Raw genomic sequence first — 26155 nt, forward strand, 5'->3', positions numbered from 1 at the left:
CTGCACTTTCTATACTATTGAGGGAACAGTTTTTCTAAGGCCCAGCTCTCTCGCGGCGGCTGCATTAAGCTCTCAAAAATTCAACTTTTTAGCTCATCCTCAAAGTTTATCATTCTCTCATAATTAAACAGCGCATTTCACAAACACGAGAGTGTTTACTGTTTACTGGCTATGCTACCGTATTTAAGCGAAAGAGAATGTCAGATTGCTCGTTAGAAATTTCATGGCAATTCTAGGTTTGTCAGGGTCCACGAAAAAGTCAAGTTTGTGTGACTAAAACTAGAGACCTCGTTTGGGAGGTTGGAATTTTTTTGCCCTATGTACTTCTATAAATATTATCCATACCTCCCCCCCACAGAAGGGACTTTTCTTAAGACCCCCTCCCAACACTCTGGAAATTGCAATGAAGGTTCATACATTTCCTTGAGGCTTTTGGCCTTTGAGATTCCCCCCATTCCCAAGAATTTTCAACCCTCTCTTTAAGCGGAGTATGGACATTTTCTGGAACTACACAATGCCAATTAGGTTGTAGCCTTGCTTCTGCAGTCCTACAACAAATGTAAGAGGACAGAAAGCATAGGAAGTGTTTTTTTTTTTTTTAATGTGAAATTGAGAAGAACATTTTGGCACGCCATCCACAAATGCCAGTATGAAATGACAGACCACTTTTTCACAATCAAACAGTGATTAACACAATGGTTAACACACGTTTTTAGAATGAAATCATTCATAAGTAGTTTTCCATAATCCTCCAAATTCCATTCAAACAAGCTATGATCGTATTGACACCAAGTTCCACATTCACATGGGAAAGTTTTCATTTGGCATTGTCACATTGTTTGGAACTAAACATTAGAAACTAGCTTCTTTTAATAATGTTGTAAACAACTTTGCTATTTGTTGTTCACAAAAGTAAGTGAAATATAAATGGAGAACTTTAACTTTGCTTCCCTTGTTCATTTGATTAGCAACTCTGACTAATTTCCTTGCAAAGACACTTCCCCTCTGTTGTGTGCTTCACTTCGATCTTGTTTTTCTCACTCACATCCTTTGGGAAGGAGAATTGTGAGCATATCCGTACACACACAAAGTAGTCATGCCATGCAATACATCCTTGATCAGTTATGATCAATCCATCACTATCACTAGTAGCTTTGAGAGTTATCGTAACAGTTTCGATTCCTAGTGAAACCACTCTTGGAGCTGGCTCTGTAATTGACCATAGCCCACCACGGTTCTATTACTTGAAATCAGATTTTGCATGCTTTGTTTGAATCATTGATACAGTCAAGTTTGCCAGCCTTTAGTATTGCCATAGCTTGCTGGCTCTCCACGGTACCGGTTCTTGCATATTTCTCACACACACAAATTGTGCAGCACATGACCAGCCCTTTTGCCCCTCAGATGGTACTGTACTGGTGGGATCATTGTCACCAGAGTGAGTTCTTGCTTCTCTTACAGTAGTATGCAATGAGGCAGTCGGCAACTTTAGTCCACCATCATAATGGGGCAGCATTCCTTGACAGTCCAGTGAAGAACTGCCTAGACTTCACCGGGACTGTTGCATGATATTTCTGAAAAACTTCACCAGGTCTCAATTCTTTAAAAAACCCATCATACATTGATTTGATACCAGTGAATTCCAAACCTCTTTCCTCTGGCTGTTGAAAAGAATACTTGCTTAGTTCATCCCTCAAGCTTTTTGTAACAATTCAGTTTCATTGAATTTCCTGATTGCGGAAGCCACAACTTCAGCAAGTATGCTGACGCTCAAAGGCTGAATGGATCCTTGGTGAAGACTGCTGTGTCGTTCACACAGTCTTTGCAGATCATTTCATGTTGCTGGACCTACAACCAACAAAGAAAAATTACGATTCGTGCAACATATTGCTATAGTGAACGTTTGAAGTATCTTGGCTGGCCAACACTCGACTCGCGTCGTGAATTTCTTAGTTTAGTGCAATTATTCAAATTCATTAATGGTTTTTCAAGAGTAGACTTATATGTAATTACTTAACTTTCTCCAATAGTCGGACGAGATCTACCAACAATGTCAAAATCTGGACGCCTTATGCTCGAACAAATATCCTCAAGAACTCTTTTTGGTATAAATATATAAAAATCTGGAATGACTTGCCAAGTGACATAGTAGTTAGCTCTAGCTCTGCTAGTAAGTTTAAAAAAAAAACTGAAAGAACACATTTTTAAATAATATCAATAATATTGCACCAATATCCATTTATCAATTAACTTGTTTTTTCAATAATTTTTACCTTTACATTTTAGTTTTATTTTTATTGCATATTGCTTTTATTCTGGGGGCTGCCGTCAATGAGAATTGAGTTCCTCTCTGGCTTGACCCTTTTTGCCTTTTTGCATCTCGATGTTATTTCTATTGTTATCTGTCTGTATTATTATTATTATTATTATTATTATTATTATCTTATTATTTAGGCAAATGAAGTTATTATAAATAAATAAATAAATAAATAAATAAATAAATAAAATTCCATGTGAGCTGTTTCCAGCAAGTACTTCTCATATGAAACCAGACATTCAGTGTAGCTTCTACAGAAAAACCCTGATCAGTCATTGCAGCTAGGACATGTATATCTAAGTCCAATTTTTGGGGCTGTAACATTTTTAAAAGGCTGACTCGACTCAGTAACTTGCCATGCCCCGAATATACCACCGAGCGAACGTTTTGGGTCGGTAGAAAGAAATTACACACCTAAATTAGCACAATCGCAACTTACATGCTGCTTAACTGCTGCTACAAACTGCTGATTGACTCTTTCATCACCTTCTAAAATGTCTAAAATAACTTCCAAATCGTCTCCCCATAGCAAGCGCCATCTTGTTTTGAATGTGACTTCTACCTTCAACCTCAGAGGGCTCCCATTGTTCTTATCCTTTGAACTTCTCCGGCTTTCATAACCACTTCCCGTTCCCTCTATTAATTCTGATCAAACTTTATGATTCTCTCATAACTAAACACCGCCTTTCACAAACTCCAGATTCTCCCAGCCGCACGCCATACATTATTCATTCTAGTCTATCGAGGGAAGTTTTTCTAAGCCCCAGCCCTCTCGCGGCGGCCGCATCAAGGCCTCAAAAATTCAACTTTTTAGCTCATCCTCAAAGTTTATCATTCTCTCATAATTAAACAGCGCATTTCACAAACACGAGAGTGTGACAGGCGCGCGCTACACTTTCTATACTATTGAGGGAACAGTTTTTCGAAGCCTCAGCTCTCTCGCGGCGCCTGCATTAAGCTCTCAAAAATTCAACTTTTTAGCTCATCCTCAAAGTTTATCATTCTCTCATAATTAAACAGCGCATTTCACAAACACGAGAGTGTGACAGGCGCGCGCTGCACTTTCTATACTATTGAGGGAACAGTTTTTCGAAGCCTCAGCTCTCTCGCGGCGCCTGCATTAAGCTCTCAAAAATTCAACTTTTTAGCTCATCCTCAAAGTTTATCATTCTCTCATAATTAAACAGCGCATTTCACAAACACGAGACTGTGACAGGCGCGCGCTGCACTGTCTATACTATTGAGGGAACAGTTTTTGGAAGCCCCAGCTCTCTCGCGGCGCCTGCATTAAGCTCTCAAAAATTCAACTTTTTGTCCAATCGTCAAACCCCAGGGGACGACACAGCCCCACTTTAAAAAGTCCATGATCTCACCTAATCGGCCTCTATTCCTTCCAAACGCTGCCGACTGAACACCGCAAAAGACAACTCAAGGGTTAAAACAATCTCTTCTCCCATCCTAAGAGAGAAAAACCAGCGGGAAAAAAAGATGGCCTCTCTCGTAGACCTGTGCTATGCTTCCGACGACGACGAATCACAGATCCTAGACTTTCACGATCAAACCACGCAACATCCTCCGACTTCGACTTCCACTTCGAATTTATCGCCTGTAAGCCACGAGGCACAGGCAACGCAGCAAAAATCACCACAACCAGATTGCCTTGGCCAATTGGACAGCCCGCACCATTTGACTCCTACACCTACCCGGAAAAAACTCACCTACGCCCTAAGTCCGCGAGATATCCCACCCGATGTGGACGTCTTTCTGGATGCTGTTTCCAATTACTTCACTAGAGCGGTGAACCTTGAACGACAAAGTGCAGCCGTCGCGCAGTCCACTTTCCTCAAAGCGCGTGAGCGCATGATGTGTAAGTCACTACATGAACACTTATTATTCGCAGTCAATTACCTTGCTAGCTTATTCGCATTCAAATATCTCGCTCGCTCGCAAGCAAGTAAGCAACACACACGTGCGTCACACCTGACCTGATTTTCTGTTTTTCTGTTTCATCTCAAGGCTACCTTGGATTTTTGAAGAGATATCTCGGAATGGACCTAGCACCAGATGTTTTTCTCCGCCTAAGTCTCATGGAACAATATTTCAACTTTCTCAGGGTGAGTGCAGATTTGAATTTTGGCAATTGTTTCTTGTCGCCTTTAGGAAATAACTTTGCCGACAAAAACTGCAAAACTGTCTCAAGCCATCTGATAGGACGGCAACAAAGGTAAAAGAAAAGGAAAAATCACAAATTGTGCCATATTTTCAGGCTTAAATTGTGCAGCAAGATACAACCGTTGTGCCCCATAAATCATTCGAGTTTTTCAGGCTTCATTGCTTTTGTTTGACCAGCTTTCAAAAGACGTTCTTGTCTTGCAAGTTTGCAGCTTGTTCAACGTCAGCAATATTTTTAACTCGGCCAATGCCCTACTGGTCTCCCCGCAGCCGTCACGTTTCGCGCGGCGAGGCACGTGCTTGCTTGAGACAAAAAGGACACCTTGACAAATATGACATGACGCCCTTAGACCGCTGACCATAATGCTTGTCTCTTGAATCAAAATGGCTGCCGGAACTACTTCGCCGGTCAGTTTAGCTCTGCCAATTTCTCTCACTTGTTTTTTGGTTGTACGTGACCTGGATTTACTCAAATGTTGTTGCTAGGACGAGAGGCAATGCAGTTCGGCGACAATTTCAAACCACGTGAGCTCACTGCTTTATGCGGTGAAGTTTCTGCATAAGGAACACGGTCCTGGTTTCAAGGATGTACAAATGATTCGTCAGTTGAGAGCACAGGCAACGATATTTCAAAAGCAAGGCGACAGAGAACGGCCTTCGTCGCGAGAAGAGTTCGAAGCCCTAAATCGCTGGCTACCCTGGTGAGTTCTCTTTTGTTCTTTTGAGCCAGTACCTGTAAACTGGCAAATTAATAATTTTAGCAATGATACTGGTATACTGTAGGGACCAATGGATTTGTTATTGTCCATTTGAGATATGTATCAATCAACTTGAACTGAAGTAACAGGGGAATCAGGAAAATTGCCCTTCAGAAAAGCAGTTGGAGAGCAGTTCCCACATGGAATGTCTTTGTCAGTGTTCCCACAAAGAAAGTATTAAAGATGTTAGCATTAGCACAGGGATTGTCAACAGTTTTACCACTTTCAAGAATACTGGGAAATGTAATCAGCCTTTACTTTACCAATGTTGATGATTGATATCTAATTCCAGACCATGTTTTTCTCATATTCATCTTATTACACAAAAAGTCATTTTTAAAATAATCGGATTTGCTAGCTATAATTTTTTTCTTTGACAACACTATTCCTGAAGTTCTTACGAAGATACATCAGATTAGGATTTGAATGTGGACACCTATGGATTTGGGAATAGAGCTTATCTCTGTATTGTATTTTGGCAAGAATGCATTTAGTGATACCGGGCTTGGTAGACGACTTGATTTTGCGTTTGGAGAGCTTTCGACACGGTGCATGATAATTTACAAGTTGAGATATCTGATCATAGCAAAATATTGAATCTAGTGTTGGCATCTATAACGATCACTTGAGATGTTATTCCAGATCTAGACGTGAAAATTAAGTCATTGATAAATTTCTCTTCACCGAGTTTGGAAAAGTCATTTTTATAATAGTTTAAAACTTTATATAGTCTACATGTGAGCAGGCTAACAATTGTGCATGACATTGCAATATTTTTTGTTAGAATTTTAGAATGACATCTTCAGAAACTATTTCCTATGATAACCAAATTATCATACACACAGGATTTGCATCATAAATTTCCTTTAGAATGATCACACCTAACTTCCAAAATTCTAGAGAATTTCCTGCTATTGCTCGATTCCTTATAAAAGAAGTACAGTTAGTTAGTTTAACTCAGTAGTTCAGAGTGTCCAGACCAGCACTTACTAGCTCAGAACCTCTTGGTCACAGAAAAAGTAACTCCAGTACATGTAACCTCAAGGTAGTGACCTTTTTTACTGAGGATTTGGTATGTCACATTTCACCTATCATTGTATGTCTTACAGTTTGAGTTCAAGAATAATATGGTTCATGTGTACTTATCTCAATCCAATTGTTTAGTCTTTGCTTGAGTCCTTATATTAGTTGATTCATGTTCAAAATGTGTCAAGATTGCATTCAGCTTTCAGAACCTTGCATTTATCTGTATACTTGACTTAAAGTTCATTGGTGAAATCAGATATCTCACTACAGTCTTCATTCTTTAGTCCATCAGTAATGACAGATGTTGTTGTCCTGTCACTGAATGAGATTCTACCAGTCTTCCTAGTTTTAAGTCAAAGGAAAATATGAAATTGTGATTGAAATAATTCAGTCTGAGATTGTGTACGATCAGGAATTGAGGAAGATGATTAGAGACTAGATTACCACTGATGGCATTCATAGCATGAGTATTTGCAAATATATTATCAATGAAGGTTGCTGATCTTTAAGTAATACGTGTTGATTGTGAGATGCAAGGTACAAGAGAAAAGGAGTTTAGCATTAGCAAGAAATCATTGGACTCAGGATGACTTTCACAATTGAATAAGTTTATATGAAAATCACCCATAATGAAGAGGGACTTATTTACCCTAGTTAGCCGAGATAAAGTTGACTCGAGATGTTCTCTGAACCTTAGGGGTAGAGGAATGGTGTCTATAGGTACAAGGACGAAAAACATTTTTGACTTTTCTATCAATTATGTGGACTTTCTTTGTCGATTCTAAGTCAGCCTCGTCGTTCAATCTTTTAGGGACGAGGTTGTGGCTGCCGTCTCACTCCAACGCGAACGCTTTCAATTGAGCTGGGAGGTCAACATGAAAGCCAGGGAAAGCTGCAACTTGGTCCTTTTAAGCCTGTATGTTTTCATTCCACCATCCCGGGGTCTTGAGATGCGAACTCTTCGAATTGTCACAGAGCCAGACAGCTTGGAGGCACGACAGCGGAAGGAACAAAATCTGCTGGTGATGAGGGAAGATTCGATTGTGCTCCACTTTAATGATTACAAAACCAAAAGCTCCTGTGGACGGGATGAGCTAACTCTGCAGGTGAGATAAGGACTCAGTTTTTAAGAAAGCCCGAAACGCTCTTGTGGCGCTGATGAAAAGAACATTTGTACCAGTTGCAAAGTCTTTGCAAACAATGTGCTTTCCAAACATATAGTTTTTATGCCAGCTCAAGGGAAAAAAGAAATGGACAGCATGTGTTGTTAACATTTGCCAAGTTGCAGCCGGCAAGGGAATTGGGTAGCTGGTTATTTATTTATTTATTTTCTTACGATTATGAAGGATCATTGTAGATTTTGCCGATTTCACATGAACAAAGACACCATACTCATTACTGTGCGAAGAATTTTCCCATCGCTTTCTAAAAAAGGGGAAGTCAACTGAAAAAGGATCTGTCCTTCTTTTTTTAGCCTGGCCACGAGCTGTACAAAGTTCTTGCAAATTACATCAAGGAGTTTCGTCCACGCCTTACAAAGGAGGAAAGTGGGAACTTTTTGCTTTTGGTAAGTAGATTCAACTTATCCCCCGAAACTGGACAATATTCATGAGAACCCTTCAACTCATGACCTTCAACTGGAAAATAGCATGCCACCCTAGCCCTAAACTCCTAAAACCCGGTTAAATCTTTCAAATTGCTCACTCTTCAAAGAGGGAATCTTTCAGAAACCCGGTTAAATCTTTCAAATTGCTCACTCGTCAAAGAGGGAATCTTTCAGAATCTTTCAAATTGCTAACCCTTCAAAGGGTGAATTTTTCAAATGTCTCACGCTTCTAAGGGTGAATCTTTCAAATTGCTTACCCTTGTAAGGGTGAATCTTTCAAATGTCTTACCCTTCAAATGGGTGAATATTTCAAATGTCTCACCCTTCAAAGGGTGAGTCTATCAAATGTCTCCCCCTTCTAAGGGTGAATCTTTCAAATGTCTTACCCTTTCAAAGGGTGAATCTCTCAAATGTCTTACCCTTGAAACCTAACCCTAAACCCTAGCACTACATTTTCTTGATTCACCTGCAGAGACCTAGGTTAGCACCCTCATAGGGGTCAATGGGATTTCTTAACCACCCTCATAGGGGTCCATGGGATTTCTTAAGCACCCTCGTAGGGGTCCTTGGGATTTCTTAACCACCCTCATAGGGGTGCCTGGGATTGGAAATTAATTCTACTCAGTGTGTCAACCTGATGGTGGTATGGACAGCATGAGGGGGTCTCAGAAAAGCAAAAGCTTGACCACTACATACAGTACTGTTTGTTTTTTTTTTTTTTTACAAGTTCAATGTCATTTTCAGTCTTGAGGAAAAGATCGAGTGATTTGCCCACTGGGGAGGTGTGGTTTGAAAATTGCAAACATTTGTCTTAAAAAATGGTAGAACTGGTTATTATTATTATTGTTATTATTATTATTATTATTATTACTATTACTATAATTATTATTGTGAATTAAAACTGGTTATAGTTCATTTCTGTTCATTGTCCATTCATGAATGTTTTCTTTTTACTTGCACCTTGTAGAACAGGAAGGGTGAAAGCTTTTCAGGACCCGCATTCTCTGCGCACATGAAAAGTTTGTTTCGCAGCCTCACTGGAAAATCGGTGACAATCAACATGCTTCGATCTGCATTCATTACCTGGTCATATGGTAGAGAGTAAGTGGCCATTTTTTTTTTTTACTACTATACAATTCAGCAAATAAGTCATGCCTTTATTTAATGATCGCAACAGCAGATAGCCTCAACTTTTGGCCCTCAGAACATAAACGTACAATTTCATTTAACAATTCTTTAAGAACTCATTATTTATTATCTAGAGGGCCGCAAGTTTATTAGCCTCGGCTATTTCGTGTTAACCCTCGTTAGATAAAGTCTTGACCTTACCTTACCTAAGAAAGAATTAAAATTTCAGTCAAAGCCATGGATAACCCAAGGATTTCAAAATATCCATTCCAGTAAAAAAAGTAAATTTTATAAAAGATATTTCAAGACCAAATCTTGTTCAATACCTCCTTTGAGACCGGTTGTAATGCCGGCCAATTTAAAATTAGCAAATGTGATTCCAGTCTATAAAAAGGGATCCCACACTTGTCTATCCAATTATCAACCAATCTGCTTGATGTCTGTTTTTAATAAATTCCTTGAAAAACTTGCATGCAATAGATTAGTTGATTTCCTTGAAAAGGAAAAAAAAGTGTTCTTTGAAAATGAACTTGGTTTTAGGGCTTAGCAGTCCACTCATCACACTACACTTGGTGTTGTTGATAGATTTCAAAGGGCAATTGATGGGCAATTGACAGGCATTTTTCTTGCGGTATATTCTTAGATGTCAGTAAGGCGTTTGATACCATCAGTCATGAGATATTGTTAAGAAAATTGGAGTTTTTATCTCGATGGCTTCTTTAATTCAGTACTTAGTATCCACAACTACAATACACGAAGTGCAGCAAATCAATCTTATTACCTGCCTCGAGCAAGCACAAACTATGGTATTTTTCATATTCGCTTTAAGGACCAAAGGTCTGGGACTCTCTTGGGCAAGATATAAAGTCAACCCCTTTCAGTAAATTTTAAAAAAAAAAGAAATTAAAAATGAATTACTGTGCCAATATTAATGTCACCCTGGTGTTCTGCTTTGACCAGAGTAATCAGTTTCTTCATAGCTATTACTGTGATTTATTTGTTGCTCTAGGCTCTTTTATAATTTATACATATATATATATATATATATATGTATTTAGTGTGACTTGATTTTCGTAGAACAGTGCTCAATACATAGAAGTAGAGCGAAGTATATATTGTGGGAGGCCCTCAATATATATATATATATATATATATATATATATATATATATATATATATATTTGTTTATTTATTTTTTTTTTATTTATTTATTTATTTTTTTTCATGACTTGCAAATTTCCTTTAGTCTTAATTATTTCTAGTTTAACTCTGTGCGTGTCCCGACCTTAATATTGTAATTGAATTTATAATTTTCTCTTGTACTAAGGCCATTCATTCCACAGGCAACCAAAACAAAACAAACACTTAAGATGAAAACTCAACTTAAACATGCAACTTACACTTGGACCAGTACCCACTAAATTCAGTGTTGTCAATGTAGCCATCTCTAAAACCAGATTTCCATTTCACAGGGACTGCACAGATGCCCTGAAGGCGTCATTGGCGGCCGCGCTCAGACATTCACGGCAACAGGCTCAGCGGACATACGACCGCCGCACCGCCAATGACCGAAAGAGGCTTGCTGTCGACCTGGCCAGAGACTACGCAGAGGACCGTCTGGACGACGGATCCGACGGTGGCCAAGCACAACCGCAGAGTTCCGATGACTGCCCTTTCAAACCCGGTGACTTTGTGGCAGTAGTGGAAGAGGATAGCCGGCTTAACTGCCCAAAGGTTTTGATAGGACAGATCCATTCCCTTGGTCAAGAAGGTGAGGTTTCTCTTCTCTGGTACAAGAACGTTTCAAAGAACTTTTACAGACTGCAACACGGCAGTGGACAGTGGAGGGAGAGTGTTGACAGCCTAGTGCCTGTTACTGTGAAAGCGCCAAAGAATCGACCGGGGTTGTATCAACTGTGCACTTCCCCCCGTCAAATACACAAGGTCGTCTTTGCAGATTAGGATATCTTCAGTCCACTGAAGAACTACAACTCTTTTTCGTGTCATTGCTACAAACATTCATTTTGTTACTTGATCATCCATCTCATGCCATTTTAAAGTGTTGCCGTTTTGTTGACGTGATGGTTGTGATGTGTGTTATGGGTCACAATTTGAATTTTTTTCAAGTTGGGTTGATTCTCGATTTTCCTCTCGAATAATTAGGGCTAGGAGACAAATGAAATTGAGAATCAACCCAGGTCTGGAAAAAAAAAAAAATTCACTCCGATGCAATGTTGACCTGCAACATGCACGCTGTTCTCACAGGCCATTTGATTGGATTTTAAGAAGGGCATTTTGTATCGCCAAAAAAATATCTTTGGAAGTTGAAAAAAAAAAAGAAGAAAAAAAATTGAGTCTGAATTGAAAATTGAATTTTGACCTGCAACATACACACGTGTATGCAATTTGAATTGAGTGGGACCCCAGTATTTCATACTTGGCTCCAAGGCTGCAGAGACATTTATTCAGTCTTGTGCTTGTCTCGTAGACGGTTCACTTTTAAAAATCGCTTTCTATGAACAGTTTCCCTTGGAAAAACAAAAGTAGTGGTGTCGGCAGCGTTTGCGAAGGAATATAGCATTTGTCACGTGTGAGTTGTTGAAGTGATTGTGTTGTGTCTTGTGAGGAAATAAATCGATGTGTTTACATATTCTCAGCTGGTATTGGTTTGCTTGATTTTAAAGAAATGCCAAAATGCTGACAGCTTTCAAAACAATAGCTTCTTTGTCCCATGTGAGGGGGTCTGAGAAGTGCTGGATTTATCAAGTCCCACTGAGAAAGATCTTGGATTCCCTTACATGGAGCACTATAGCTATTTGACTGGAGGTGCAGGGGACCGATGGTCACTGTGAAGTTGGCTGGTCTATCCATATAAGATTGTGATAGGGAGAGGGGGATAGGTATTCTTTTGCTCGCTTTCGTGCTCTTCTGTTTCGGGGTTTCTTCAACCCTTTCGAGTCACAAAAGTGATCAATAATCCCTACATGAGATGCAAAAAGTTATGAGATTTCATGAAATGATCACCTCAGGAAAAGCGCAGGACCTGCATATTCCAAATTGCATGTGCATATGCTCGAATGCACATTACAGGTTAGCTAACCCTCCAGCCTTGGGAAGTTTCATGCCAGATTTGGGCAGGACTGAGTTAATTCTAGGGCGATTCCCCTAGACGTGAAGATGCTAACCCTAACCCCTAGCCCTAGATTGCAACCCTAACCCCTAGCCTAAGCCTAGCCCTAGATTGCAACCCTAACTAACTGCTGTATCTTAAGGGGTTTCTTAACCTATTGAGTTTTATACATATGAAAGTGTTCCTCTGGCAGAGATCTTCCCAACCAGGACTACTTTAGTGTGGTTTGGTGAGATGAAGCTTGACAAACTTAAGGAAAAACCACTTTGGTGGACCTCCCCTCGTTTTCGACCTCTTCCGCTGAGCATGCCCATGAAGGAGTTAAAGAGTTTTATACATATCAAAGTGTTCCTCTTGCAGAGACCTTTCTAAGCATGTCTACATTAATGTGCTTTGGGAAAATGGGGCATGAGAAACTTAAAAAAAGAGCAGTTTGGTGGACTTAGACCTCTAGCAGTTTTCTCAATTGATATTGCACTTGTGGGGGTGATCAAAATCAGTTCTCTCCCCTATGAATGGATCATCAGAAGAACAAGTTATGAGATTTCAACCACTCTCTTAAACCAACTCTCTCTTCCATGAAGATGTCATCATTTACAAAGGACAGCATCCATTAAAATGGTTCAGGCAGAAAACCCTACCCCGATTAAAACCAGCCAAGAAAGAAGAGACTGAATAAAATAACTGCCTTCCTCGTTTCCTTTAAAGATCTGTACAAAGTACTTGTACATAAACGATAGGACATGAGTCCCCTTAAATAGATGCAAAGGCTTCAATTCCCTCTGACCTGACTGAGATGATAAATTGCACTTCTCAGGCCTGGGGTTGGTTTTTGTGCTGTCTTATTTGGGTTTCAAGTCACAAAAGTGATCACAGTCAGTCTTCCCCCCACAATATCACTAGATGAGAAGAGAAAGTTATGAGATTTCCTAAAGTGATCAGCTCAGGAAAAGTGTTTGGGGGGTATTGTATCAAATTCTGTGAAGAAGGTAATGGAAAGATCACTAGGGAGAATTTGTAAGTGGGTATGGGGGGGGCTCAAAGGGTTGTCGTTCGGAATCTTTGCCTTCTTTCAAAAGAAATAACAACCGCTCTCTCTTAGAACCAACTCTCTTACATGAAGATGTCATCATTTACAAAGAACAGCATGTATTAAAATGGTCGTTCTGATCTGACCTGACTCATATAATAAGCTGGACTTTTCATGCTAGCCCAGTACTTCAATTACCCACGACTGGTATGTGCCAAGACATTGAGAAAAGCCTTAGGTAGTAGATTGTGAGAAATTTCATTTGATCAGCTTGGCGATTTTGCTCATTGACCGAAAAAGGAAGCATTGTTTTGTGGAGAAACTGAACGAAACGAAAAGAAAAAAAAAGGCTCATCTCAAGGACTCTTTGCTTGAAGAAAGAAGTGAATTGTCAGCTTCATTTCGGATCTGTACACTCTTTAGATGCTTGAAGGAAGTCACTTGTCGTCTCAATTTGATTTGTACACTCTTTACAGGAATTTCTTTTGTCGGTAAAATATTCTTGCTTTCTCTTCACGGAAAAGTGCTTATTTTTGCAGGTATTTTGGTTAGATTTTGACGTATGATCTCGAAGGGTAATGGGAAACTGCTTTGGCCATCTGCCGTCCAATCGAAGCTTTCCTTCATCATCTCGGCCTAGGGGCTGCGTAGGAGGGCTATGTAAACAAAGGGAGACTCTTTTGGGCTGGATCGATCAAAAGAAATTGTCGGTTTAATACCATATTGTTCAATTATTATTTAATACGATATTGTTCGACCGTCCAAGTCATTCGAGCACCGAGAATGCACAGGCAGCCGCCGGAGCACTGGAACTTGCCCCGTCGAGGCAAGTTCCAGTGTTCGCTCGGCCAAAACACCAAAATAGCTACGTGGGGAAAATCCTCGAATGACGTCAAGAGGCTTTTTTGGGACGTCTATTTGGAGAAAATTGACGTCAATAGGTAAACAAAGTAAGGCAAGATCTATTTTGGGAAATTTGACGTAAGGTGCCCCCGTTATATATAAGTGTCCCCTGGCAAAATAAAAATAAATACATATTAAAGAAACGTACTTGAAGCCGCAGCGAGAACCTCTAAAAATGAGCCGGAAAGCTGCGATCTCCGATTATTTTTCATCCAAGAGTTCGAGTCCAGCGAACGAGGAACGAGATTCGCAGGAATTATTTCGGTAGGGGAAGCATTATTTAGTATTGTTTTCAATAGTAGAAATCGCTGTAGCATCTTGTAACACTTCCAAGAGGAATTGTTTGTTTGTTTCCACTCGGAACTCGCTGTGGCTATATACATATGCCCGGCAGCCGGGAATGGTCTTAAATAGACTAAATGCCCGGCAGTCAGAAAATCTCACCGAATTTTCACTGAAAGCTTCGATCTTTCAAGCCTCTTGAGAGTATTAAATGTTTCTTTAGCAAGGTCAAGCGACTCTAAATATTATTTTGGTTTTCTAGCTAGCTCACCATCGAAAGATCTGATCGTGGCCATACTATAAAATGGCTATCTGGTGACACACTTCGAAAAACTCGTCTCAAACCTAACAGCCAAATGAATAAAGGCCGATAGTTTCTAAAGAAAATGTTTGGGGCTGCGTCGGTGGGGGTAAGGAAATAATTTGAACATATCAACAAAGTTGAAATGGTAAATTGGCCACCGTTACGATTATAAAAGCTGACCTTTCGAGCGTTAGCCCTCCGTTCGTCGGAGCGAATCTAACAGCCAAATATTTACTTGGCGAATTCCGACTGAAAGCCTCAAGCGATCACTATAATTATTTTGCTTTTACATTGGGCGAAAAAACTGTTGGTTTTTCTTTTGTTTTGTTTCCGTTTTGTTTTGTCTTGTTTTTGTTTTATAACTATTATTATTCCGATAAAATGCTTAAAAATCGAAAAATACATTGAAATGTCTGATAAAAATTTAAGAAAAGCGAGTGCATACACACCTCGGTTCATAATAATGATAGCTATGATAATAATGCTGAACACTTCTTGGCTCAGTATTCCTGGCTTTAGCTATGATTCCCAGAAATAGCTTTCTCATTGCCTTGTTGTTATTCCTTATCATTATGCCTTACTATGATTCCTTATTATTTCCCTTACTATTATATAGCAATAATTTCCATCAAATCTTCTGCAATACAAAATATTAACAGCGAATAAAACGATGAAAAAGAACTCACTTTCGGCTCACATCTGCACCTTTTTTTTTTTTTTCTTTCAAAGCGTCTGGAAAACTATAGATAACGGAGTCAAATCTGAACAGATTCAAAGTCTAATAATCTGATAAGTAAAAGCATATCTAAAACTATACAGAAAAGAGAAAGGTGAATGGCAAATCTAGAGTCCTATTATTGTTATTATTATTATTATTATTATTATTATTATTATTATTATTATGATTATTATTATTATGATTCTCATTATTCTCGTAGATCCTCGCAAGAGAGTGACGACGGTAGTGGCAGAGACGACAAGAGTCCACCAAGAAGGTAAATGATATCAACTAAATGATGATGACACGTGGAACCAGGGTAAAGCCGTCAAATCTGTTCTCTGTTTTCATGACAGAGTTCAGAGAGAATTCCACTATTACGCTGAAACTTTTGAGAAAGATAGCTTACTTGACTTTTGTAAGGCATTCGACGTGAACTCGGATATTCTGGTCAAACCGCCGATTATGCCTTCTTAACCTATGGTTTCACTTCTTGGGGCAGCAGGCGTAGCTAGTTCATTTCACCGTGATTTCAAATGCATTTGGAACGAGCCTAGACAACTTAACACGATCGCGTATCTTGTTCTGTGTAGGAAAAACCAGAGAAGTCGAGAAACCAGTGGCGCTGGAGCAAGGTAGGATCCTCATGTTTTCTGTTTGTTTTTAGTAACCCAGGATCTGCGATATATCTTTGGTGTACAATTTTGTCGCGCGCACTCGGTACGTTCTGGAAATGGCCACAATCTGTATCTATTGCCATTGTTACTTGTGTAAAAAAAAAAACAACAACAAACAAAAAGTGTGTCTGTCTTGGATTTTCAGACAGTTGCTTGACACGGAGGCTGCAGCAGAAGGTGGTAGGAGGTGGGTCAAATCGCTCCTCTACTTGGCCCATTTTTTTCCCTTTTCTCTTTTGGTAGCCGTAGGGTAATGGTCTAATAGGAGGTTTTTGCGCCGACAGAGCTGACGACCACGATGATGAGGAAGACGTGCAGACGCCCGGGGACAGGACATTTTTAGTGCCAGAAGAGGAACTTGTAGAGGAGAGCAGTCAGTCCTTTTACCGAAAACAGGAGGCACTTTCCGTCCAAAGGGACGCGGAGACTGTACAGCCATACTTTCCCTTGGCATTCGCAGAATCCCCGGACAGGCCTCTAGCCTTCAACTTTGATTTGTTCTTGTTGGACAGTCTGACGCTGCCAAGACACATAGTGCCTCGCGACTCTGATGAGGAGAGGGTCTCCAACGCACTTACCTTCGAAGACGCAGCCAGCGCAATACGTTACTGCACACGCAGCCTAGAGATTGGGTGGAAAGACACGCTTCCTTTGCCCTCTCCGTCTGATCCAACCCAGAAGTCTCCCCGTCGCAAACATCTACTCAGAGACCTGAACAAGTGGGAACTTTTCCGACGTGACGGGGCAAAGTTGACCGAAGCCCTAACTAGCAGACAAGCGCCTTTAGACAGCAATTTAAACCTGGTTCGCTTGGACAGGTAGGTCGTTTTCTTTTTTTCATTTTCATATGATTGGATTTGATTTCCGCGTTAGGCTTAAACTCTTACCCCTTGGCTAATGGTCGGAGTATTTAGATCTCCTATTTTTTTTCTCTTCTTTAAATGACTTCGTGGACAGATAGATCTAGCCCGCCGGACCTTTGGATCATTTTTTATCACCTGTTACCGGCCAGTCAGACTCGCCTAGGAAGGATGCTCAGCTTTTCCCTTGAATGAAACCAAATATGAGCAAAGCATCTACTTGCAGAGACTTTGACTCGATTAGAATGATTCCTTTCGTGGAACAATATTCCAATTAACAACAAACATATGAAACATATTCCAGTTGATGCTAGGCAGTCAGAGCCCCTTGGCTCTTTTAGGGGCGAGCTTCAGGATTTTGACTTTAAAAGACTCTTACATGTCTTTGATGGCGAACATTATCGCACTTTTAAAATAATCTGTCCTAAATGTCGTCGGAGCTACAAACCCACTCGGTTTGTAGCTCTTAGATTCTAGTTTTTGCCTCCTTTTTGCGTGAGCGTATTAGATCTAGGGAATGGAGGGGGAATAGGATGCTTAGTTTTTTGTTTCAGTTTTTTTTTTTCGGTTTCTCTTTCAGTTTTGTGTCTCTGTTTTTCGTGTACTTTGTAGAAATACTTAAGTAAATGAATCAATCCATTTCTTTCCTTAATTCTTGTTTGGTAATCCTTCGTCTCCATGTAGGTTTGGAAATATCATGGTCTGGAATGCACCTCCCTGGTCCCTGGCCAGCCCAGAATACACGCACGGCTTTCCCAGGAAGCTCGTTACGCAAGACCACGGGGGTTTTCTACCGGGCAACATAACAGTGTCGGCGAAAGCCAGTAATCTGACGTTGAGGCGACTGGCTGTGTGCGACGTGGCCTGCTTGGTAAGTCGGGCAACCACCGCGGGCTCAGGTCTCAGCAGGGCGCGACTCCTAAACCTCAGGTACGCGGCCATCAGATATCAGAGCGGAACATTCTGTCCGCAGTACCTTGCGTCCGCCATGGTGGAGTACGGCGTGAGCTTTGCCACCTTTGAAGCCCTATCGCCGGAGACCTTAGAAACGCTTCACTCCAACCTGAACCCAGCTTGGAGAGAGGGCGACGAGTCGTCAGCCGCGGAGGGATCCAGCCCTAGCAACGAGGAAGACGACGACGCCGACGAACCCCTGATAGAGTGTCCGCAAAGCGTCATGCGGGAAATCGGCAAGTCGTCCAGCGACGGCACTGCGCAACGCCAGTCCTCCCGAGAGAAAGACAGACTGCTCTGCGATCTGCTCGCGCGGCTAGCTAGCCAACCTGGGCAGCAGAGTGACTCCTCGTCCGAAGGGGACGGCGGTGGGGCCGAAGGGGCAGCAGAAGCCACCACCTCCACGGCTGTCGCCGGCCTTGCCAGAAGAAAGAAGAGAAGGGCTTCCTCTGTAGGCGGTGCTAGAACCAAGGCGACGCGCACGGAAGAAAGGGCGCTGCCTGAGGGCGGACAACCAGGTAATGATAAGGCTGAAAAGCAACCGCGTTAACCAACTGCTGCCTTTTGTTTGATTGTCTGTTTTGTTCGGTTTTTTTTTTTTTTTTTTTTTTTTTTCTGTTCACATTATTTATTTATTAATTTATTTATCTATTTATCTATTTATTTATTTTATTTTATTCTATTATTATTATTATTATTTTTTTTTTTTCACTTCTTAAATGACAGCTGGAGCAGGAGCGACGACCACAGGCCAAGGCGAAGGGCAGACAGCGCAAGCAGAGGCAGAGGATCGCTGGGGCCTGAGGCACTCGTCGGTGCCGGGTCTCCGAATGGAGGATTTCCCCGACGAGGAAACGTGGCAGGCCGTGTCAAACTTCTTCAGAGACCACCAGCCACTTCGCCAAGAGGTAAACTTACATTCGTGATCACCGATCAGATCATCACTGTTAAACCCTGTTGGATCATTTGTGTGCCTCCTGGCGCACTGGTGATGTATATCGTCAATCTTGTTTCCCCTTCTTGTTGTCTGTCCCAACAGGAACTACAAACTGCCATGGCCAGCACAGCGGCAAATGCAGGAGGACGCGCTTGGAAAGAAGATCCGGAGGCAGTGCAAGAGGCCACCAGCCAGCGAGTCGCAGACGCGCACCGTCAAATGGTGGCCGAGAAGATGGCAAGCCTCTTTGTCATCTGCGCCGCTGCCTGTGACTGCCCAGAGGAGAGCTGTGCCCTGAAGGCCGGTCGATTTTGGCCGCAGATGGAGCCAGCAGACCCCTGTCGGCGACAACCACCATGTCCCGTCTGCAGGGTGTTTGCTCGTCACCTGGATCTCTGCCATCTCCTGGCTAGGAGCTCCACTAGCAAGGGCGCCCTCTTCAGCCGACTGCTGGCCAGTGCGGTGGCCGTCCACCAACTCTACGAGCTGGCAGTCCCCAAGTCATTGCCCCCCGGCCAGAAAACTACGAGGAAGCAGTCTGTAAAGGCCTTGCTGTGCTCCCTTTTAGAAGTGGAAAGAAATAGGTTGCAGTGCATCCGACGCATCGGGGAGCTAGCCCTGCTGGTGCCCCAGCTGCTCTGCGTTCAATTGTCCAGTGGTCGAGCGGCCTTCTGGGAACAGCTGCGGAGGGTAGCAAACACGGTCATCGCCCAACGCGGTCGACAGGCCAAACTGCTGGCTCTGGAAGCCATCCGTAAGAGGTTGCCCGACGATTCTTCCTGGAAGGACTTTCTGACCCCCTCTCTCCAAACCTGAAAAGTGTCCTATTCTAAATGGCAGTGACTGCGCCTGCGAATGACTTGGACTTTGCACGCGTTCAGATTTTTCAATTGTGTTAGAGTTAGTTTGTTTTTCTTCCTTCCTTCCTTCCTTCCTCGTTCTCGCTGTCATGTTCTGTTCGTCACTCACCGGCGCGACCGATCGCCGGTCTAGGACTCTTTAGCATATAGAGGTTCGCTACTATGTTAGCTATGTTAACCATCTTGTCAAAAATGTAGGTAGTTTCGCCCTTAAGAATCTCAGGAGAAACAATCACTTCACAAGCTTTACTTTTTACCAGTTCATCAGGTTCGACGGCTAGGAATAGATCAACTGATTACAAGTACTTTTAAGTTTGAGAGGAAATTGAATGTTTTATTGTAGTGTAGCTTCTTATTTAGTTTGAAATGTGTCTCAGTATAATCATAAGTTGGCTAGATACTATTTTGTTAAGTACACGAGCCCACAAGCCTTTTACCTTGAATTGTTATCGTGTATAAATAAAGATTCTACTACTACTACTACTAGTTTTATTTCAGGAGGACGCTTGTAAACTGAAGCCACTCCATTAAATCTTGTTTTACAACGAAAACAACCACTGTGTGTGTGTGTGTGTGTGTATCTTAAATTGTTGCTCTAAGGGTTGGGTTTTTTGATATCTACAGGTGTTTTCTTCTCTTCTTCTATTTTTTTTTTTTTTTTTTTTTTTTTTTCGCAAATAGATTTGGACATATTATTTTTGGAAAATTGCAGAGCGCAATTGCATTCAAATCTATGAAAAAGAGTCATACTGAAATCAGAAAATCCAAACTCAAACATTAAATCTAAATATCTCCTTACTCAAATGATTCCAAGTCATATGTTATTAAATCATCCATATCAATCATCAACATTTTGTTACAGGTTTCAGTTCTTCATCAGTTTGGTTACAATAGTAACACCATTAGAATGGAGAGATCCATTTCATGTCAGAGTGGCAATACCAAAGGAAGGAAAGATGGGAAGAAATCTTGGGAACAGCTTACCGATGCCAAGTGGCCATGCCCAAAAAAAGTCAAACTGTAAAAATGCTGTGTAGTAGCACGACTCTTTACAGGAATTTCTAAATATCCTGGCTATGCTACCGTATTTAAGCGAAAGAGAATGTCAGATTGCTCGTTAGAAATTTCATGGCAATTCTAGGTTTGTCAGGGTCCACGAAAAAGTCAAGTTTGTGTGACTAAAACTAGAGACCTCGTTTGGGAGGTTGGAATTTTTTTGCCCTATGTACTTCTATAAATATTATCCATACCTCCCCCCCACAGAAGGGACTTTTCTTAAGACCCCCTCCCAACACTCTGGAAATTGCAATGAAGGTTCATACATTTCCTTGAGGCTTTTGGCCTTTGAGATTCCCCCCATTCCCAAGAATTTTCAACCCTCTCTTTAAGCGGAGTATGGACATTTTCTGGAACTACACAATGCCAATTGGGTTGTAGCCTTGCTTCTGCAGTCCTACAACAAATGTAAGAGGACAGAAAGCATAGGAAGTGTGTTTTTTTTTTTTTTTTTTTAATGTGAAATTGAGAAGAACATTGGCACGCCATCCACAAATGCCAGTATGAAATGACAGACCACTTTTTCACAATCAAACAGTGATTAACACAATGGTTAACACACGCTTTTAGAATGAAATAATTCATAAGTAGTTTTCCATAATCCTCCAAATTCCATTCAAACAAGCTATGATCGTATTGACACCAAGTTCCACATTCACATGGGAAAGTTTTCATTTGGCATTGTCACATTGTTTGGAACTAAACATTAGAAACTAGCTTCTTTTAATAATGTTGTAAACAACTTTGCTATTTGTTGTTCACAAAAGTAAGTGAAATAGAAATGGAGAACTTTCACTTTGCTTCCCTTGTTCATTTCATTAGCAACTCTGACTAATTTCCTTGCAAAGACACTTCCCCTCTGTCGTGTGCTTCATTTCGATCTTGTTTTTCTCACTCACATCCTTTGGGAAGGAGAATTGTGAGCATATCCGTACACACACAAAGTAATCGTGCCATGCAATACATCCTTGATCAGTTATGATCAATCCATCACTATCACTAGTAGCTTTGAGAGTTATTGTAACAGTTTCAATTCCTAGTGAAACCACTCTTGGAGCTGGCTCTGTAATTGACCATAGCCCACCACGGTTCTATTACTTGAAATCAGATTTTGCATGCTTTGCAGATCATTTCATGTTGCTGGACCTACAACAAACAAAGAAAAATTACGATTCGTGCAACATATTGCTACAACCAGCTAAAAAATTCCATGTGAGCTGTTTCCAGCAAGTACTTCTCATATTAAACCAGACATTCAGTGTAGCTTCTACAGAAAAACCCTGATCAGTCATTGCAGCTAGGACATGTATATCTAAGTCCAATTTTTGGGGCTGTAACATTTTTAAAAGGCTGACTCGACTCAGTAACTTGCCATGCCCCGAATATATCTCCGAGCGAACGTTTTGGGTCGGTAGAAAGAAATTAGACACCTCAATTAACACAATCGCAACTTACATGCTGCTTAACTGCTGCTACAAACTGCTGATTGACTCTTTCATCGCCTTCTAAAATGTCTAAAATAACTTCCAAATCGTCTCCCCATAGCAAGCGCCATCTTGTTTTGAATGTGACTTGTACCTTCAACCTCAGAGGGCTCCCATTCTTCTTACCGTTTGAACTTCTCCGGCTTTCATAACCACTTCCCGTTCCCTCTATTAACTCTGATCAAACTTTATGATTCTCTCATAGTTAAACACCGCCTTTCACAAACTCCAGATTCTCACAGCCGCACGCCATACATTATTCATTCTAGTCTATCGAGGGAACAGTTTTTCTAAGGCCCAGCCCTCTCGCGGCGGCCGCATCAAGCCCTCAAAAATTCAACTTTTTAGCTCATCCTCAAAGTTTATCATTCTCTCATAATTAAACAGCGCATTTCACAAACACGAGAGTGTGACAGGCGCGCGCTGCACTTTCTATACTATTGAGGGAACAGTTTTTCTAAGGCCCAGCTCTCTCGCGGCGGCTGCATTAAGCTCTCAAAAATTCAACTTTTTAGCTCATCCTCAAAGTTTATCATTCTCTCATAATTAAACAGCGCATTTCACAAACACGAGAGTGTGACAGGCGCGCGCTGCACTTTCTATACTATTGAGGGAACAGTTTTTCTAAGGCCCAGCTCTCTCGCGGCGGCTGCATTAAGCTCTCAAAAATTCAACTTTTTAGCTCATCCTCAAAGTTTATCATTCTCTCATAATTAAACAGCGCATTTCACAAACACGAGAGTGTTTACTGTTTACTGGCTATGCTACCGTATTTAAGCGAAAGAGAATGTCAGATTGCTCGTTAGAAATTTCATGGCAATTCTAGGTTTGTCAGGGTCCACGAAAAAGTCAAGTTTGTGTGACTAAAACTAGAGACCTCGTTTGGGAGGTTGGAATTTTTTTGCCCTATGTACTTCTATAAATATTATCCATACCTCCCCCCCACAGAAGGGACTTTTCTTAAGACCCCCTCCCAACACTCTGGAAATTGCAATGAAGGTTCATACATTTCCTTGAGGCTTTTGGCCTTTGAGATTCCCCCCATTCCCAAGAATTTTCAACCCTCTCTTTAAGCGGAGTATGGACATTTTCTGGAACTACACAATGCCAATTAGGTTGTAGCCTTGCTTCTGCAGTCCTACAACAAATGTAAGAGGACAGAAAGCATAGGAAGTGTTTTTTTTTTTTTTAATGTGAAATTGAGAAGAACATTTTGGCACGCCATCCACAAATGCCAGTATGAAATGACAGACCACTTTTTCACAATCAAACAGTGATTAACACAATGGTTAACACACGTTTTTAGAATGAAATCATTCATAAGTAGTTTTCCATAATCCTCCAAATTCCATTCAAACAAGCTATGATCGTATTGACACCAAGTTCCACATTCACATGGGAAAGTTTTCATTTGGCATTGTCACATTGTTTGGAACTAAACATTAGAAACTAGCTTCTTTTAATAATGTTGTAAACAACTTTGCTATTTGTTGTTCACAAAAGTAAGTGAAATATAAATGGAGAACTTTAACTTTGCTTCCCTTGTTCATTTGATTAGCAACTCTGACTAATTTCCTTGCAAAGACACTTCCCCTCTGTTGTGTGCTTCACTTCGATCTTGTTTTTCTCACTCACATCCTTTGGGAAGGAGAATTGTGAGCATATCCGTACACACACAAAGTAGTCATGCCATGCAATACATCCTTGATCAGTTATGATCAATCCATCACTATCACTAGTAGCTTTGAGAGTTATCGTAACAGTTTCGATTCCTAGTGAAACCACTCTTGGAGCTGGCTCTGTAATTGACCATAGCCCACCACGGTTCTATTACTTGAAATCAGATTTTGCATGCTTTGTTTGAATCATTGATACAGTCAAGTTTGCCAGCCTTTAGTATTGCCATAGCTTGCTGGCTCTCCACGGTACCGGTTCTTGCATATTTCTCACACACACAAATTGTGCAGCACATGACCAGCCCTTTTGCCCCTCAGATGGTACTGTACTGGTGGGATCATTGTCACCAGAGTGAGTTCTTGCTTCTCTTACAGTAGTATGCAATGAGGCAGTCGGCAACTTTAGTCCACCATCATAATGGGGCAGCATTCCTTGACAGTCCAGTGAAGAACTGCCTAGACTTCACCGGGACTGTTGCATGATATTTCTGAAAAACTTCACCAGGTCTCAATTCTTTAAAAAACCCATCATACATTGATTTGATACCAGTGAATTCCAAACCTCTTTCCTCTGGCTGTTGAAAAGAATACTTGCTTAGTTCATCCCTCAAGCTTTTTGTAACAATTCAGTTTCATTGAATTTCCTGATTGCGGAAGCCACAACTTCAGCAAGTATGCTGACGCTCAAAGGCTGAATGGATCCTTGGTGAAGACTGCTGTGTCGTTCACACAGTCTTTGCAGATCATTTCATGTTGCTGGACCTACAACCAACAAAGAAAAATTACGATTCGTGCAACATATTGCTATAGTGAACGTTTGAAGTATCTTGGCTGGCCAACACTCGACTCGCGTCGTGAATTTCTTAGTTTAGTGCAATTATTCAAATTCATTAATGGTTTTTCAAGAGTAGACTTATATGTAATTACTTAACTTTCTCCAATAGTCGGACGAGATCTACCAACAATGTCAAAATCTGGACGCCTTATGCTCGAACAAATATCCTCAAGAACTCTTTTTGGTATAAATATATAAAAATCTGGAATGACTTGCCAAGTGACATAGTAGTTAGCTCTAGCTCTGCTAGTAAGTTTAAAAAAAAAACTGAAAGAACACATTTTTAAATAATATCAATAATATTGCACCAATATCCATTTATCAATTAACTTGTTTTTTCAATAATTTTTACCTTTACATTTTAGTTTTATTTTTATTGCATATTGCTTTTATTCTGGGGGCTGCCGTCAATGAGAATTGAGTTCCTCTCTGGCTTGACCCTTTTTGCCTTTTTGCATCTCGATGTTATTTCTATTGTTATCTGTCTGTATTATTATTATTATTATTATTATTATTATTATTATCTTATTATTTAGGCAAATGAAGTTATTATAAATAAATAAATAAATAAATAAATAAATAAATAAAATTCCATGTGAGCTGTTTCCAGCAAGTACTTCTCATATGAAACCAGACATTCAGTGTAGCTTCTACAGAAAAACCCTGATCAGTCATTGCAGCTAGGACATGTATATCTAAGTCCAATTTTTGGGGCTGTAACATTTTTAAAAGGCTGACTCGACTCAGTAACTTGCCATGCCCCGAATATACCACCGAGCGAACGTTTTGGGTCGGTAGAAAGAAATTACACACCTAAATTAGCACAATCGCAACTTACATGCTGCTTAACTGCTGCTACAAACTGCTGATTGACTCTTTCATCACCTTCTAAAATGTCTAAAATAACTTCCAAATCGTCTCCCCATAGCAAGCGCCATCTTGTTTTGAATGTGACTTCTACCTTCAACCTCAGAGGGCTCCCATTGTTCTTATCCTTTGAACTTCTCCGGCTTTCATAACCACTTCCCGTTCCCTCTATTAATTCTGATCAAACTTTATGATTCTCTCATAACTAAACACCGCCTTTCACAAACTCCAGATTCTCCCAGCCGCACGCCATACATTATTCATTCTAGTCTATCGAGGGAAGTTTTTCTAAGCCCCAGCCCTCTCGCGGCGGCCGCATCAAGGCCTCAAAAATTCAACTTTTTAGCTCATCCTCAAAGTTTATCATTCTCTCATAATTAAACAGCGCATTTCACAAACACGAGAGTGTGACAGGCGCGCGCTACACTTTCTATACTATTGAGGGAACAGTTTTTCGAAGCCTCAGCTCTCTCGCGGCGCCTGCATTAAGCTCTCAAAAATTCAACTTTTTAGCTCATCCTCAAAGTTTATCATTCTCTCATAATTAAACAGCGCATTTCACAAACACGAGAGTG

At 40.8% G+C, this 26155-nt stretch overlaps 2 protein-coding genes and 3 long non-coding RNA genes across 6 annotated transcripts; 2 read left to right on the top strand and 3 right to left on the bottom strand.

Annotated features, from left to right (window-relative positions):
- Positions 1 to 579: 579 nt before the first annotated feature.
- LOC148715998 (uncharacterized) lies at positions 580 to 3123 on the bottom strand. Its single transcript, XR_015995719.1, has 2 exons — positions 2757 to 3123; positions 580 to 1848 (listed from the first exon to the last, which is right to left on the bottom strand). It is a non-coding gene; the product is annotated as an uncharacterized LOC148715998 (long non-coding RNA).
- A 1193-nt stretch (positions 3124 to 4316) lies between these two features.
- LOC148715999 (uncharacterized) lies at positions 4317 to 11663 on the top strand. 2 transcript variants are annotated; one of them, XM_088746181.1, is made up of 6 exons: positions 4317 to 4431; positions 4976 to 5190; positions 7085 to 7379; positions 7748 to 7840; positions 8847 to 8980; positions 10480 to 11663. In XM_088746181.1, the coding sequence occupies exons 1-6, from the start codon at positions 4366 to 4368 to the stop codon at positions 10967 to 10969; spliced, it is 1293 nt and encodes a 430-aa protein (XP_088602307.1). In that variant the 5' UTR covers positions 4317 to 4365; the 3' UTR covers positions 10970 to 11663. The 2 variants fall into 2 exon arrangements, with proteins under 2 accessions (XP_088602307.1, XP_088602308.1); XM_088746182.1 differs by lacking the exon at positions 4317 to 4431 and adding an exon at positions 4859 to 4897.
- A 2368-nt stretch (positions 11664 to 14031) lies between these two features.
- LOC148716000 (uncharacterized) lies at positions 14032 to 19658 on the top strand. Its single transcript, XM_088746174.1, has 8 exons — positions 14032 to 14334; positions 15595 to 15651; positions 15968 to 16009; positions 16197 to 16238; positions 16336 to 16869; positions 17596 to 18383; positions 18592 to 18773; positions 18905 to 19658. Exons 1-8 carry the CDS (start codon positions 14246 to 14248, stop codon positions 19616 to 19618), a joined length of 2448 nt encoding a protein of 815 aa, XP_088602300.1. The 5' UTR covers positions 14032 to 14245; the 3' UTR covers positions 19619 to 19658.
- Positions 19659 to 20461: 803 nt separating this feature from the next.
- LOC148716001 (uncharacterized) lies at positions 20462 to 22442 on the bottom strand. Its single transcript, XR_015995720.1, has 2 exons — positions 22174 to 22442; positions 20462 to 21864 (listed from the first exon to the last, which is right to left on the bottom strand). It is a non-coding gene; the product is annotated as an uncharacterized LOC148716001 (long non-coding RNA).
- A 929-nt stretch (positions 22443 to 23371) lies between these two features.
- On the bottom strand, positions 23372 to 25918 carry LOC148716002 (uncharacterized). Its single transcript, XR_015995724.1, has 2 exons — positions 25552 to 25918; positions 23372 to 24640 (listed from the first exon to the last, which is right to left on the bottom strand). It is a non-coding gene; the product is annotated as an uncharacterized LOC148716002 (long non-coding RNA).
- Between the last annotated feature and the right edge of the window lie 237 nt (positions 25919 to 26155).

This window comes from Stylophora pistillata, unplaced genomic scaffold (assembly GCF_964205215.1).
Source record: "Stylophora pistillata unplaced genomic scaffold, jaStyPist1.2 SCAFFOLD_51, whole genome shotgun sequence".
Lineage (NCBI taxonomy): Eukaryota > Metazoa > Cnidaria > Anthozoa > Scleractinia > Pocilloporidae > Stylophora > Stylophora pistillata.